We start from the raw sequence: 15,968 nt of genomic DNA on the forward strand, positions 1-15,968 counted from the left end.
AAAATAACAATTCCACGCGGACGAAGTCGCGGGCACAGCTAGTTATTTATATTTATTATTTTTGAAAAAATAATTAATAGTGTCTTTAATTAATTCTAATGATTGTTTTTCTTTTTCTTTTAATTGTTTGTCTATAAAATGTTTATTTAATTTATATTTTACAGAAAACTCTTGATATTAATAAAAAGTGATGTTAATTTCAGCTTGCAGTTTTATTTATTCGCACAACATATTTTACTGACATAGATATAGAAGAAGTATACAAGAAGCAACCATTTTGAAGAAGTAAAAAATTATATCTCAACTTAAATGTTACCAACTTAATACAGATAATAATAACATTGCAATATTGCCAACACCCCCTCTCAATGTATTATTAGTTATAAACTTTACTCTTTTAAATTACACATACACATATTAACAAATTTTAACAACATATTATTATTCAAAGGTTTAGTTAATGCATCTGCTAACTGGTCCTCAGTTTTAACATATTTAACAATAACCTTTCCGTTCTTAATTAATTCTCTAACATAGTGGTAACGTATATCAATATGTTTCAGTCTTTTTATACATTCAGTGCTGGCTACCTTAATAGCAGATTGATTATCACACAACATCATTACTGGACACATATTTTCATTTGTATAGAAATCTTTCAATATATTTATTAGCCAACATGCCTCACTTGCGGCCATACTCAGTGAAATGTATTCAGATTCTGTTGAAGATAGACTAACTGAACATTGCTTCTTAGAGCACCAAGCAATAAGACAATTTTTAAACATGAAACAAAACCCTATGGTGGATTTCCTGTCAACTAAATCCCCACCCCAATCGTAACACTTTCTTCAATGCTGACAATAAAGTATGATTAGCTTTGTTCTGATACCTGCTTAGAATGGACACCGATACAGACAAATCTGGCCTAGTGCCACACACTGCATACATAAGACAACCTATTATTTGTCTACATAAATTTTCTGTGCTTTTATCTGACTGTACATTACAATCCTGATTAAATTCAAAATTTTGATCAATAGGGGTTAGTACAGGTTTACAATTATCCATATGAAATCTTTTCAAAACATTTTCTAAATAATCTTTCTGTGATAATTCAGTTACACCTGTCTGTAAATTTTGTTTAACTAATACCAATAAAGTCTGATATGAAACCTAAATTCTTCATTTTAAATTCTCTACATAACATATCTTTAAAATCAATTACACTACTCTCTTTTGTTCCAAAAGTTAAAATATCGTCAACATATAACAATACATATATTTTATCTGTACCATTACACTTTACATAAAGACACGAATCTGCTTTCGATTTTACAAAGTTTTCCCTAATCATTAATGATGTGAACTTGTCATTCCAATTTTTAGGAGACATTTTAAGACCATATAAGGACTTGCATAGTTTAACAACATTTTTATTATCACTAACGGCTCCTTCTGGTAATTGTAGGTATACATCATCATTAATGTCGCCATAAAGAAATGCTCCAGTGACATCCATCTGATGGATGGGTAAATTAAACATAGTTGCAATACATACAAACAATCTAAAAGTAGTTAGCTTTACCACTGGTGCATAAATGTCATTATAATTAACTAGCTTTTGCCCGCGGCTTCGCCTGCGTTAATTTCGCTTTCATAAAAAGATTGCTTAGATAAAGAGCCTTACTTTGACATAAACTAATATAAACTAATATTATGCAAAAAAAAATAGATGTACCGACGTGAGTGCGTGTTTGAGGATGCTATTCAATCACGCAAATTCTACTGGATGGATTTTGATGAAACTTACGTACACGGGAAGAAAAAAAAGTCAAAAAACGCAGCTGTTAAAAAACGAATAAATTCTAAAGACAAAAAAGGAAATTATAATAATGGAAAGTTAAAGTATCTCTTTGTATACAACATTTGCTGTCTTGCCCATTGGAGACATCACAAATTAACTGTCACAGCTGGTGACCCGCGAGCAAGCGACGTAGAGCTGTCCGTGTGAGAAGCAAATCGTCCTGAGGTCGACTCCGGCTACTCCAAGTGTTTGACCTTGCGATTTGTTAATTGTCATCGCGAAACATATAGCCATTGGAAACTGTACACGCTTAATTTGAAATGGAAAGTTTTTGGGAATGAGGGGAATGCGCGGTATAAAAACAATTTCACCAGCTGCACAACCAGTAAGAATTTTAGCTTCTATTATAATGTTATGAAGCGACACCACTTTAAGGCAGTCCCATTACAAAATGGAATGTCTACTTTTAGAGCAATTGTATGCGCGGGCAGTCCAGATGCCGAAAGTGAAATAAGGAACTCTACCGAATAATTACCGATGCTGCAAGCATCGGTACTATCTAATTTTGCCAGCGGCTACAATCGCGTTATTTCTTAAATTCTCGTGGCGCCATCTCGTATCGGATGGTCAAAAATAAATATTTAAACCACGGGAACTAAATCAATGGTGAAATGGTAAGTACTGGCGTTACTACATGTGTGTTATTCCTGCTAATCTTGAGGAGCATGGCAACCGTCGCCGATGCGGGGCGCGTCAAACTACCTACATAAAAAAAAATTCTTCTCAAAGATGTGATGAAACGGTAAGTGCTGGCGAAACTAAATCAATGAATAAAAGAAGTTTTAATTATATAATTAATTAAAAAATTTGCCAGCGGCTACAATTGTGTTATTTCTTAAATTCTCATGAGGCGCCATCTCGTATCGGGTGGGCAAAAAATAAATATCTAAACCACGGGAACTAAATAAATAAACAAAGCATAATTAATTTAATCAATAAAATGCTATTTTTTCAATCATAATAAATATGATAATTAATTATTTATAGCTTTTTATATCGATTCAAAAATGACGAAGTTCCATACAAACTTGCACCCCCTATTTCATTCCCTTGGGATAGAATTTCAGGATAAAAAGTAGGCTATATTCTAATCCAGGTTACTAACTATGTATGGATTATATGTATGGATGATTGAAAAAATAGCATTTTATTGATTAAATTAAAATTAAATTAATTATGCTTTGTTTATTTATTTAGTTCCCGTGGTTTAGATATTTATTTTTTGCCCACCCGATACGAGATGGCGCCTCATGAGAATTTAAGAAATAACACAATTGTAGCCGCTGGCAAATTTTTTAATTAATTATATAATTAAAACTTCTTTTATTCATTGATTTAGTTTCGCCAGCACGTTTCACCACATCTTTGAGAAGAATTTTTTTTATGTAGGTAGTTTGACGCGCCCCGCATCGGCGACGGTTGCCATGCTCCTCAAGATTAGCAGGAATAACACACATGTAGTAACGCCAGTACTTACCATTTCACCATTGATTTAGTTCACGTGGTTTAGATATTTATTTTTTGACCATCCGATACGAGATGGCGCCACGAGAATTTAAGAAATAACGCGATTGTAGCCGCTTGCAAAATTAGATAGTACCGATGCTTGCAGCATCGGTACTTATTCGGTAGAGTTCCTTAATTCACTTTCGGCATCTGGACTGCCCGCGCATACAATTGCTCTAAAAGTAGACATTCCATTTTGTAATGGGACTGCCTTAAAGTGGTGTCGCTTCATAACATTATAATAGAAGCTAAAATTCTTACTGGTTGTGCAGCTGGTGAAATTGTTTTTATACCGCGCATTCCCCTCATTCCCAACAACTTTCCATTTCAAATTAAGCGTGTACGGTTTCCAATGGCTATACAAATGTTTCGCGATGACAATTAACAAATCGCAAGGTCAAACACTTGGAGCCGGAGTCGACCTCAGGACGATTTGCTTCTCACACGGACAGCTCTACGTCGCTTGCTCGCGGGTCACCAGCTGTGACAGTTAATTTGTGATGTCTCCAATGGGCAAGACAGCAAATGTTGTATACAAAGAGATACTTTAACTTTCCATTATTATAATTTCCTTTTTTGTCTTTAGAATTTATTCGTTTTTTAACAGCTGCGTTTTTTGACTTTTTTTTTCTTCCCGTGTACGTAAGTTTCATCAAAATCCATCCAGTAGAATTTGCGTGATTGAATAGCATCCTCAAACACGCACTCACGTCGGTACATCTATTTTTTTTGCATAATATTAGTTTATATTAGTTTATGTCAATGTAAGGCTCTTTATCTAAGCAATCTTTTTATGAAAGCGAAATTAACGGAGGCGAAGCCGCGGGCAAAAGCTAGTAATAAATATGATAATTAATTATTTATAGCTTTTTATATCGATTCAAAAATGACGAAGTTCCATACGAACTTGCACGCCCTATTTCATCCCCTTGGGATAGAATTTCAGGATAAAAAGTAGCCTATATTCTAATCCAGGTTACTAACTATATCTGTGCCGAATTTCGTTCAGATCCGTTCGGTAGATTTTGCGTGATGCGCGTACAAACATACAGACAGACAGACGGACAGACAGACAGACAGACAGACAGACAGACAAAAATTAAAAAAAATAATTGTTTTGGCTTCTATTGACTCTAAAAAGACCCCTTACAATATTTTTTCTTAAATATCTTCAATGTACAGACAATGTTCAGTTACAGTTTTATTATATGTATGGATATCATTATCTTGCTCGAAGCCTCTTGCTACTAATCTGGCCTTAAAATGCTTAACCCCATTAATGTACTTAATTTTAAACACCCATTTACTAGAAATTACCTTACAATCATTCGGCTTTTCACAATGTTTCCATGTCCTGTTCTCTCGTAAGGTGTTCAACTCAGTTTTGATTGCCTGTTCCCATTCTGCTGCATTTTCATCATTCATAGCTTCCTGGTATGTCTTTGGTTCATTCTCATCTAACAGCACTACATTGTTGCATCTATAAAATGATGTCTGCTTTCTTGTACGCTGACTGGGCTCCCTCATCTGTGGTTGCATTGTGATGTCAGCATCATCATCACTGTACTCTTCACTTGTACATGGCTCATAAAGACTACCTATATCTGAATCTTGGGAACTGATGTTACTTGGTTCTTCCTCTGACTTTATATTCACCTCTTGGCTTGACATTTGACTTTCTTCTTGTTCATCTTCCAATATTATTATATCATGTTTCTTTTCTGTTGTGTTCTTCAAGAATATTACATCTCTTTTTATCTGAACAGTGTTACTTTTCTCGAAATAAATCCTGTATCCTTTTGTATCTTCTCCATAGCCCACCATGAGCCCCTTTTCGCCTTTCGAGTCCCATTTCTTTCTCTTTTCATCTGGTAAATGTACAAATACTGGTGTACCAAAAATTTTTAAGTCCTTTATATTGAAATTTCTACCTGTCCAAACCTCATATGGAGTATTGACTTTATTTGAGCTTAATCCTGTTCTGTTTAGTACATAACAAGCTGTATTGACAGCCTCAGCCCAAAATTTCTTTGGTAATCCTTTGGCATATAATAAAGATCGAGCTGCTTCAACCAAAGTTCTATTTTCACGTTCTGCTTTTCCATTTTGCTCTGGAGTGTATATAACTGTTGTCTGATGTACAATTCCACAGTGAGCAAGCTTTTCCTTCATGTCCTTGTTTACAAACTCTGACCCGTTATCACTGCGGAAATATCTTATCTTATTTCCTGTCATATTTTCACTCATCTTTATAAACTGCTCAACATAGGTCTTGACTTCATGCTTTCCTTTCAAGAAGTAAACAGTTCTATAGTTAGAAAAATCATCTTTCAAAAGAAAAAAGTACTTGGCTCCGCCAATGGACTTTTCCTCCATTGGGCCACACACATCGGCATGAATCAATTCGCATGTTCTCATGGTTGTTGTTTGACTTGTAGTGAAGGGCAAGCGATGTACTTTGCCCTCTAAACATCCTTTACAATCACCAACAAAATCATCATTTACCTCAATATTATTGTTTGCAAGCACCTTTTTCACATGTTGTATATTTTGGTGTGCTAGTTTTTCATGCCACTCACTAAGATTATGTTTTATTTGAGTTGTATTTGCAGCACTACATTTTAGGCGAAAGTCCATTATGTACATATTTCCACGGCGATTAGCAACTGCACAAACTTTTTCCTTCTTGTAAAACATGCATTTGTTCTCATCTGTCTTCATAATATAGCCTTTATCTGTCACACAGTTCACAGATAATAAATTTGTATTAAGGTCAGGCACAAACAATACGTTTTCAAATGTAGTGTCAATCCACTCATGTCCATTAAATAACTGTGCGGCCACCTGTCCGCATCCCAATGCACTAATTGCCGTTCCATTTCCCACTATTACAGACTTTTTGTTTATGGAGGAGTATGATGTAAATAATTGTCTTTCACGGCACATATGTTCACTTGCACCAGTGTCTACCACCCACAATGAATGTGAATAATGTTCATCTATCAAATTATTAACCATGCTTGACACAACAAATGCATTTCTTTCTTTATTTAACCGATATCTACACTCATGCTTAAAATGTCCGAGCTTGTTACAGTAAAAACACCTTCTACCAGTTTTATTCACTGTATCAGTCTTCTTTTTTCATTCTTTTTCATTGCCAATCTAAGGTCTGCCGCGCCGATGGATGCATGGCTAGGGGCGAGCCTAGTCTCGAGCGTGCCACTTCCGCCATGGGGTTGGGCGACCCCCAGGTAATGGCTAGCCTTACCCTGACATGCGGGGCTCTGCTGGGGCGGACAAAATTGTTCCCTGGCGTCTCGTGGGAATCGCATGATGATCCGTAAAAAGCACTTAAATGGCGGCGATGGTGTCCGCACCCCATCACGTCTCGTTCCCGGCGGGAGCGGTATGCGGTCTGCTGAAAGCCGTTTTGCGACGATGAATGTAAGAGGAGGAATGAAGGAAAAGATTGAGGAAGTATGCCAGATGATGGATGAAAGACGTTTGGATGTGTTGTGCGTGAATGAAACGAAGCGGAAAGGATGCGACGCGACGCAGCACGGCCCTTACACGGCGTATTGGTCTGGAATTTCCAGTACCAGCCGAGGCTGTCAAGGGGTCGGTCTAATCCTTTCTGCACGAATGGCTGAGTGTGTGAATGAGTATGAGTGTGTCAGCCCTCGTCTTCTATGGATTAGGCTGAAAGTTGGAATCACTCGGATCTTCGTTTTAGGTGTTTATGCACCGTGGGATGTGGGTTCGAGGGGTACAACATCAGCAAAAAGCGAAAACGAGGAGTTCTGGAATAGTGTAAGAGAAGTATTGAAAGTTACCAAGCCAAATGAGAAGATTATTATGTTAGGTGATTTTAATGGATGGGTGGGTGTAAAGCGTGATGGATATGAAAAGGTGCTTGGTGCGTTTGGTGACGAAAAGGTGAATGATAATGGAAGTAGTGTATTAGAAATTTGTCTAGAGTGGGATCTTTTTGTGTCGAACTCAATGTTTCAACATAAAGAGATCCACACCTATACAAGAGTGGAAGGTATTTTAAAAAGTATGATAGACTTTGTGATTGTAGATGAAAGATTGAAGAACAAAGTGCTGGATACCCGTGCATATCGCGGTGCTGGCATTGACTCGGACCATTTACTGGTGATATCCCGGATAAGGGGTATCTTCAATCGCTGGCGGCACAGGGTAAGGGAGCAAACCAGCGCTTTGGAAAGAGTGAAAGTAGAAAATTTGCAAGATATGGATGTAGGTAAGAAGTATATTAATAGACTGAAGGATGAAATTGAAGATTTAGATGAGAGGAGCAATATTGAAGATGGATGGAAGGAATTTAAAGAAAGAATTGTGAAAGTAGCTGTTGAAGTGTGTGGTGTAAGTAGAAGAAGGAAAGGGAAAAATTACAAAAATGCGTGGATGAGTAAAGATGTGCAAGAACTTGTGCGATTAAAGAAGAAAGCATGGCTGGATTTGTTAGCAGCAAAAGCTAACTTAAGAATGCAAGAGGTTATAGATGAGGATGTGAATGAAGCACGTAAGGAATATAAAAAAATGAAAGATTTGGTTAAGAAAGCTGTGATTAGAAAAAAAGAAGAGTATAAAGAGGATTTTGATAAAAGGCTATCAGAAGACTTTCAGTCAAATCTGAAAGTATTCTGGAAATCCGTAAGGTCAGCCCGAGGAAAAACTATAACCAGAGAGCTGACTAGGATCAGATGCCAGGATGGTAGCGTTGTGAAAGGAGAAGAATGTGTGCTAAAGATATGGAAGGACTATTTTGAGAGTTTATTTGAAAAAAAAGAAGAAAATAAGAAAGAGTTCTGCTATAGCGAAGAAAAAGAGAATGAGATGGAAGGCGAAATTGAAATGTTTGAAATTGTGGAAGCACTTAAGAGTATGAAAGCGGGTAAGGCTGCCGGGTATGATAGAGTGTCGGTCGAGATGCTTAAAGCAGGAAAAGGCGTCGTAGCTAGACAGTTGTACTGCCTTTTCAATTTGTGTTGGAGAAGCGGCCGAGTACCAAAAGATTGGTGTAAGGCTGTTATTGTGCCACTTTACAAAGGAAAAGGGTCACAACTGGACTGCAAAATTATCGTGGTATAAGCCTGCTTAGCGTCGTCGGCAAATTGTATGCTAAGGTATTGATTAATAGAGTCAGGAATGAAACTGATGACAAAATATGGGATGCTCAAGCGGGATTTCGAAAGGGAATGGGATGTACTGATCAGGTCTTTTCTTTGCGGTGCATAGCCGAAAAGTTTTTGGCCAAGAGTCAAAAAGTCTATTGCACATTCGTGGATTTGGAAAAGGCCTATGACAGAGTTGAGAGGAATGAATTGTGGTCAGCACTTTCTATGCATGGGGTGAGCAGTCTCTTGATACGAGCACTGAAATCCTTATATGAGGATTCGAGTGCTTGTGTCAGGATAAACGGAGCGCACACTGAGTGGTTTAAGATTGAGAAAGGTGTTAGGCAGGGATGTGTTGCGTCACCGTGGCTGTTCAACCTATTTATGGATAGTTGTTTGACAGATTTAAAAGAGTCTGAAAGTGGATTAAGGATGAATGAATTACTCGTCAAATGTCTGCTCTATGCCGACGATCAGGTTATACTGGCGTCATCAGCGGAGGAGTTACAGGAGATGGTAAACTGTATGCATGAAGCTTTAAAAGAGAAAGGAATGAAAGTGAACGTAAGTAAAACTAAAACACTGGTTTCTGAAATGGAGAAAGAAATGACAGCATGTAATATTTTGATTGGAGGAGAAAAAGTTGAGCAAGTGAAAGAGTTTGTATATCTAGGATCAAAGTTTACATCAGATGGCAAGTGTGATAGTGATATTGAAAGGAGAGTGAACGCGGGGAACATGGTGAATGGAGCTTTGCATGCCTTTATGAGCAGTCAGAAACTATCCAAAAAGGCTCGACTGGCTGTGCACAGGGGCGTGTTGGTCCCGACATTAATGTATGGGAGTGAAAGTTGGGTATGGCAAAAGAAGCACGAAAGCAGAATAAATGCAGTGGAAATGAGAGCGTTAAGGAGTATGTTGGGTGTGAAATTGAGTGACCGGATAAGGAACAGCGTGATAAGGGAATGTTGTGATGTGAAAGAAGATGTAGTTACAGGAATAGAAAAGGGTATGTTGAGATGGTTCGGTCATGTGGAAAGGATGAATGAAAACAGGTTGACTAAGCAGATATACAAGGAGAGTGTGGAGGGAAAGGTCGGGGTGGGAAGACTTAGACGAACATATCTTGATCAAATTAAGGACGTCCTGGTGAAGGGTCAGGTCAAAAGTGCCCGAAACCGCCGAGCTTGCATGAAGAGAGTTATGAATGTGGATGAAGCAAAGGAAGTATGCAGGGATCGTGGCAAGTGGAGGTAGTCTCTGCCTACCCCTCCGGGAAAGAGGCGTGAGTTTATGTATGTATGTATGTATCAGTCTTCTTATTGTCTTTCACATTGCTCTTACACTCCGACTGATAATGACCAAGTCTATTACATTTAAAGCACTTTACACTTTTCTTATTCATTGTATTCTTTGCAACAAAAGCTGATGTTTGCGGTGTATCGTCAGCTTTCTCCTTCATACGTTCTTCTTCAACCAGAAGTCTAGCCACCAGGTTGTTATAGGTTTGTTTGTCATCAGGCGCCGACTCCCAGGCCGATACAAAATGCTTATAGCAATCAGGCAACGACATCAGTACTTTGGTTACAACAAATTTATCAGATATTTCTTCGCCTAATTGCCGCAATTGATTTTGCATTTCTTTAATTTTTGATAAAAATAGGGACATCTGAATTCCCTCTTCATACTTGAATTGAAAGAAACGCTGCTGTATTATATGTACAGTTCGTTTCACTTTTTTGTTCATAAACAGCGATCAACTTGTTCCACATATCGGCAGCCGTAACACACGAAATTATATGTATCATGACTTCTTCACAAATGTGTGACTATTATGGTTTGAGCTTTGGCATCTTTCGTAGCCTACACCTTCTGAGACTCTTCTGTCTTTTCTAATTTTCCTTCGACCACACTGAGCAAATCCTGGCCTCTTAATACGACTGTCGTTTGGAACTTCCAGATGTTCCAGTTCTTGGGTCCTTCTAACTTAATAATGCTGAGATTTCCGTCCATTTTTGCTTTTTGCCTTCCTTCCTGCTTGTGATAACGCCTTCCCGCCCGATTGCAATTATTTTTCTTAACCACAAAATAGTGCCGCCGGGTGCCGGTATTTGTACACGCAGTAATCTTCCCACTTCTTATTAAATATCTGTTTAATTACGAGCTTGGGCCCATAAAATGAAATGAAATGAAAAAAAAATGAAAAATGAAATGAAATTTATTTATTAACATTTAGGTTTGCTACAATTGGTTATACAATTGGTCCCACACTAGGCAACATGCCTGTCCTATGGTAACCAATGTTATAGAACATACAATATATAACGTTAAAAGTAGCCGACAATAAGTTTACAGGAGTTAATAGTTACATGCTATACAAGACATTAATCAAACAACAGGAAAAAAGGTGAAAAAAGAAAACAAATATATAAATTACAAGTGAAGATGCTTCGCAGGACCTGACAGTAAATTAGACTGGAATTTGTAAAAACTGTTCAGTATCAATATAATCCCATTTAATTAGGAGCGATTTAATTTGGTGCTTACATTTAAAAATGCTCGAGCTTCTGATGTTCGTAAGACGCGCTATTTTGTTATATACAAAGTTCGAAATGAACGGGCTAAACCGATGGGCAAACTTAGTATTCACACACGGCAAGTTAACCATGAATATTCGTTTCCTAAGCATATCTTGATAGTTTGGTAGTTTCAAAACTAATTTGTGTTTATTCAGAGCTAACCTTAGAATGAATAGTTTTCGAACGCTTAGTACCTCGGCCTCTTCATATAGAAGGGTTGTAGCGTGACGATATGGCTTTCGAAACATAACTTTCAGTACAGCTCTCTGTGCACGCTCCAGTTTTATTAGGTAAGTAGCCGCTGCACTACCCCATACTACAATGCAGTAGGATATGATTGATTGACAGAGTGCCAAATAAATGGTTTTCAATAATTCGAGATTGGCACATTCTTTTAATATCTTCATAATAAAGATGAGCTTACGCACCCTTGAGCAAGTTACATTGATATGGGTCGAGAAGGTAAGTCGTTCATCAAGCGTTACTCCCAAATATCGGACAAACTGAGATCTCTCAATCTCCTCACAGTATTCTTCGGAGCACGGCAATTCCGTAAGCATGCATTTGTGTAGTTTTATTAAGGGATTCTGCTTTGGAGCCGAGGCTGCTGTTTTATGGAAACATAGTAATTTCGTTTTTTTTATATTCAGGGTAAGAAGATTGTCTGATAGCCATTTTGATATCTCAGAGAGGCCTTTGTCAACTTCCGAGAAACACTTTTGCCAATTTTCAGCAGAGAAAATAATGGCTGTGTCATCTGCGTAGCATATTATCGACTCATTCTCCGATGCCAGGGAAGCAATATCATTGATGTAAATCAAGAATAGAGTTGGCCCCAGAATACTTCCTTGAGGCACGCCAAAACTAACCGGTTTACGTTCGCTAACATCTGAGTCTATCTTGGTGCACTGGTTTCTTCCATGTAAGTAGTTAGCAAACCAATTTAGCGCTGTGCCTCTCACTCCCATTAATGCCATCTTTTTCAATAGGATCGGAACGGAAACTGTGTCGAACGCATTCTTCAAATCAAGAAAAACGCCAACACAGACCCGTCCTCTATCGAGATGTCCCGCTATATTATTTACTAAAAGAGACACGGCGTCTTCTGTTGACTTGTTTCTCCTAAAACCAAACTGAAATTCTGATAATAATTTGTGTTTTTCTAGGAATGATATCAGTCTCGAGTTTACTAGACCCTCCAAAAGCTTTGACAGAGCGCTGAGAAGCGAAATAGATCTGTAGTTTGCTGGGTTGTCTTTTGTGCCGTTTTTGTGAATCGGGGATACAACAGCTGTTTTCCAGGTATCGGGAAATATTCCCATTGACAAGCTAAGATTAAATATATGCACCAAAGGTACCGCAATTATCTTCCCGATAAGCTTTATTATCTTATTTGTAATGCCATCAAGACCAGGCGCGCTGTCAGTTTTAAGTTTTTGAATCCGAGACCATACCTCTTCTGCATCAGTTGGCATAAGGAAGAGGGATTCCAATGGGCTCGCGACAGTTTGAGAGATTCGTGCGACTATGGCCTCCTCGGTCTCGCTCCTTTCATTCAATATTTTGTTTGCCAACGTTTGACCGATGGTTGAAAAGTAATCATTACAGTAGTTAAGAGATTCAGCGGGTGTGCGCTTGATTCCTAAGAGTTCTGTTGGCGAGGATTTTTGGATTCGTTTATGAGTAATTGTACCTATATTTTGCCACAGTTTTTTTTGATTTTTTAAATTGTCAGTTAATTTTTTTGAATCATGATCCGACTTAAGTTTCCTGAGCAGGTTTTGATAAAAATTCCTATACCTTAAGAAGGTCAGTTTTAGGGTAGGGTCATTTGGATGCTTTCTAACTTGCGCATGGAGTTTATCTTTATGGTTTGCACACCTTATTAGACCCGGTGTCATCCATGGCTGTATATTAAACTGAGAATGACTGATTCTAACTAATGTTGAGTTCCTTAAGATTGCTTCATTTATTAATATGTTTAGTTTGTCAGCAGCTAACGAGGGACAGTTACTATCCATGATTTCTACCCAGTCAGTCTGTTCCATATCTTTGGTCAGTTCTTGATAATTTATTTTGGTACGAAATCGATGTTTGTCTGGATTTTTATTAGGTGGATCAAATGTTACTCCGGCCATTTCTATGTGGTGATCTGTAAGCTCTGTATGGCAGACTACTGAAGCTTGATTGTGGACGTAAATGTGGTCCAGACATGTTTTAATTCGTGTAGGTATGGTAATCGTAGGGATATAGCCTAATTGAGACATGAGACAGGTGTATTCAGATATCTTATCATTTTCATCCTCATCTGGGGTCGGTTCACAAATGTTAATATTTATGTCACCGGTTATTATAAGACGGGTTTTTTGAGTAACTTTATTAATCATACGTTCAAGAGAATGTAAGAAAGGTTTAACATCCTTGAATGATGGTGACCTATAGATTGCCAATAAGGAAAACACGCCTGGAATCTCAGCCAGAATACAATTGGCATCATCCAGTGGCATTTCTAAGAAAACTGGAGACCAGTTGCTTTTTATGTACAACACCACGCCCCCACATTTATTAATAAATTTACTAGTGCGGAAGGCAACGTAACCAGGGATCTGAGGAATGACAGATATATCGCTTAGCCAGCACTCCGTTAGAACGATTGCATCAAATTTTATACTTAATCTAGCAAGAACTATCAGAAAAGAGTTGAAATTTTTCTGTAAGCTTCTAATATTTATATTTAATACTTTGATACTGTGTGCGGGCATGAATCCTGCACATTGTTCAGCGATATCAACAGTGTGGCATGAGATACTAAAAGAATTATCGACTTCGTTAATTAGATCTAAGGAGGCCGTAGCCGGCCCCAAAATGTATACTTTAGATTATTCACAGCTGCCACACTGTATTGTGAGAATAGTGGGAAATATATGAAACAGTTTATTAGAAAAATATAAATGCGAAGCAAATCCATTGAGTGTGTTATACAACGATATAAAAAACTGTAAAAGTATGCTACAGTAAATAGAGTGAATAATCTCAGAAGGTGCGAGTCCAACGACAGGTTATCAGAATCAGCGACTCGAACGCTCGAAGAAGGACTGCTGGTCTGAAGTCGCATGCAACGCTGGCCCACCCAGGCAGTGGATGTCACTGGAAGAGTTAATTCGTAGGGCTGAGCTCCTCTCGTGTTTTTTGACATAAATGTTTCCGTTTTTGACCCAGCAGAACTTGTATCCGCACTCTTGTGCGCGGGTACGTGCAGCGCGAAATAACTGCCTATTTTCAGTTGTCAATCTCTCGTTTACATACACCCTCCGAGCTGGTCCGCCCTCAGCGATATCTTTGCTGTCTAACGTTCTCCTTGATCTGGCAGTAGATAAAAATTTATCCCTGGTGGCCTTTGTAGTAAATCGTACAACTATAGGTCGAGGATGGCGTTTCACCTCGGGGTCTTCACCAGCTGATTTCCGTTTAGGGCCAGCGCGGGTAGCTTCATCGATGTCTTTAACATCTAAGTCTAGCCCAATCTTAGTAGCCGCGAGCAAAGTCAGGTGTGTGGGCTCCTCGCCGTCAGTCTCGTGGACACCCAAAATCTCAACTTCCTTTCTTAAAGCTCGTTGTGACATCTGGGCAATACGCTCTTGAAGTGTAAGAACGGTGGTCTCTAATTCTGTATTTCTACGCTCCAGCTCTTCCTGTTTATTCTCCAATATGTCTATTAGATTTCCTTTTTCTAGCAAGGAAGTTGCAAGAGTTTCGAAACGTGATGTCACGTCCATTCGAAAGAGATCCATGTCTGCTCGCATTCCACGAATTTCATTGGCTAATATTCTAATATTCTCCGAGGCGGATACTTCCTGAACGTTTTGAGACTTTGTTGCCACTTCATTTGTGTCCTGTGATTTCATGGAAGTCTTTTTACGCATTGTGACATTGTCGGTCTCCGAGCTTGCCGTAGAGGAAAGGCGAAGCGGCGTGGTGGTGTCCCCCGTTTTTCTTCTGGCTGCACGACATTCAGGACATATCCATATGTTAATCTCCTCGGGCTTGAGACCCGCAGCTTTAGTACATGTCAGGTCAAAAATCTTCTTACAAGACGAGGACGTGCAACAAATATGTCGACCACTAATTATTTGACGACAGCCAGCACACGTATGCCCTCTCTGTGGGGGAGTCATCCCTACGCCAAACTTTAAGAAAGCAACCGTAGTGTCGTAGAACCGAGCGGCGCGGCGGCTTAGGCCGGGGCAGCAAGTAGTGTCCTGTACCTGTACTAATGTTCGCCTATAAAAACGATATCTGTTATCGCTGAACCGGTACTAACAACGTAGTACCGGGCGACGACACGGTTACGTTGCGATTGCAACTAGCGGCGAGCGACAGTTGTTATCGCTGGATCGATCGGTGCGACCATAGTACGGGGGCTCCCGGCACAAGCGAAGATGACTCACGCACGCGCACGTAGCTTAGCGCAGATGAATGTAATTGTGGTATCACTGTTTATTACTAAATATTTACACATTCACTTTTGAAGTCCAATTTTTATATTGAGAATCACAAAGCACTTTTATAAATGTTTCTGTTCTTGTATAGTCACTGGTAAACCGCGTGATGTTTTGTCCGGGAATAAATTATTTGTTAAGAGCGGTACGAAACACGTCTAAACTGATTGGCGGCTGCCTACCCTCTTCAAATGAAAATACATAACCTCTTGATATTAATAAAAAGTTATGTTAATTTCAACTTGCAGTTTTATTTATTCGCACAACATATTTACTGACATAGACAAGAAACAACTTAATACAGATAATAATAACATTGCAATATTGCCAACAAAAACAATGCCTAGACGTAAAAGAGGAGGAGATCTTGCCA

The 15,968-nt window shown here is 38.6% G+C and overlaps 1 protein-coding gene across 1 annotated transcript; it reads right to left on the minus strand.

The window, feature by feature from the left end:
- Window positions 1–14,164: 14,164 nt before the first annotated feature.
- LOC132904104 (uncharacterized) lies at window positions 14,165–15,019 on the minus strand. Its single transcript, XM_060954029.1, has one exon. The coding sequence runs from the start codon at window positions 15,017–15,019 to the stop codon at window positions 14,165–14,167; it is 855 nt and encodes a 284-aa protein (XP_060810012.1).
- Window positions 15,020–15,968: the final 949 nt, after the last annotated feature.

Source organism: Amyelois transitella, chromosome W, assembly GCF_032362555.1.
Source record: "Amyelois transitella isolate CPQ chromosome W, ilAmyTran1.1, whole genome shotgun sequence".
Lineage (NCBI taxonomy): Eukaryota > Metazoa > Arthropoda > Insecta > Lepidoptera > Pyralidae > Amyelois > Amyelois transitella.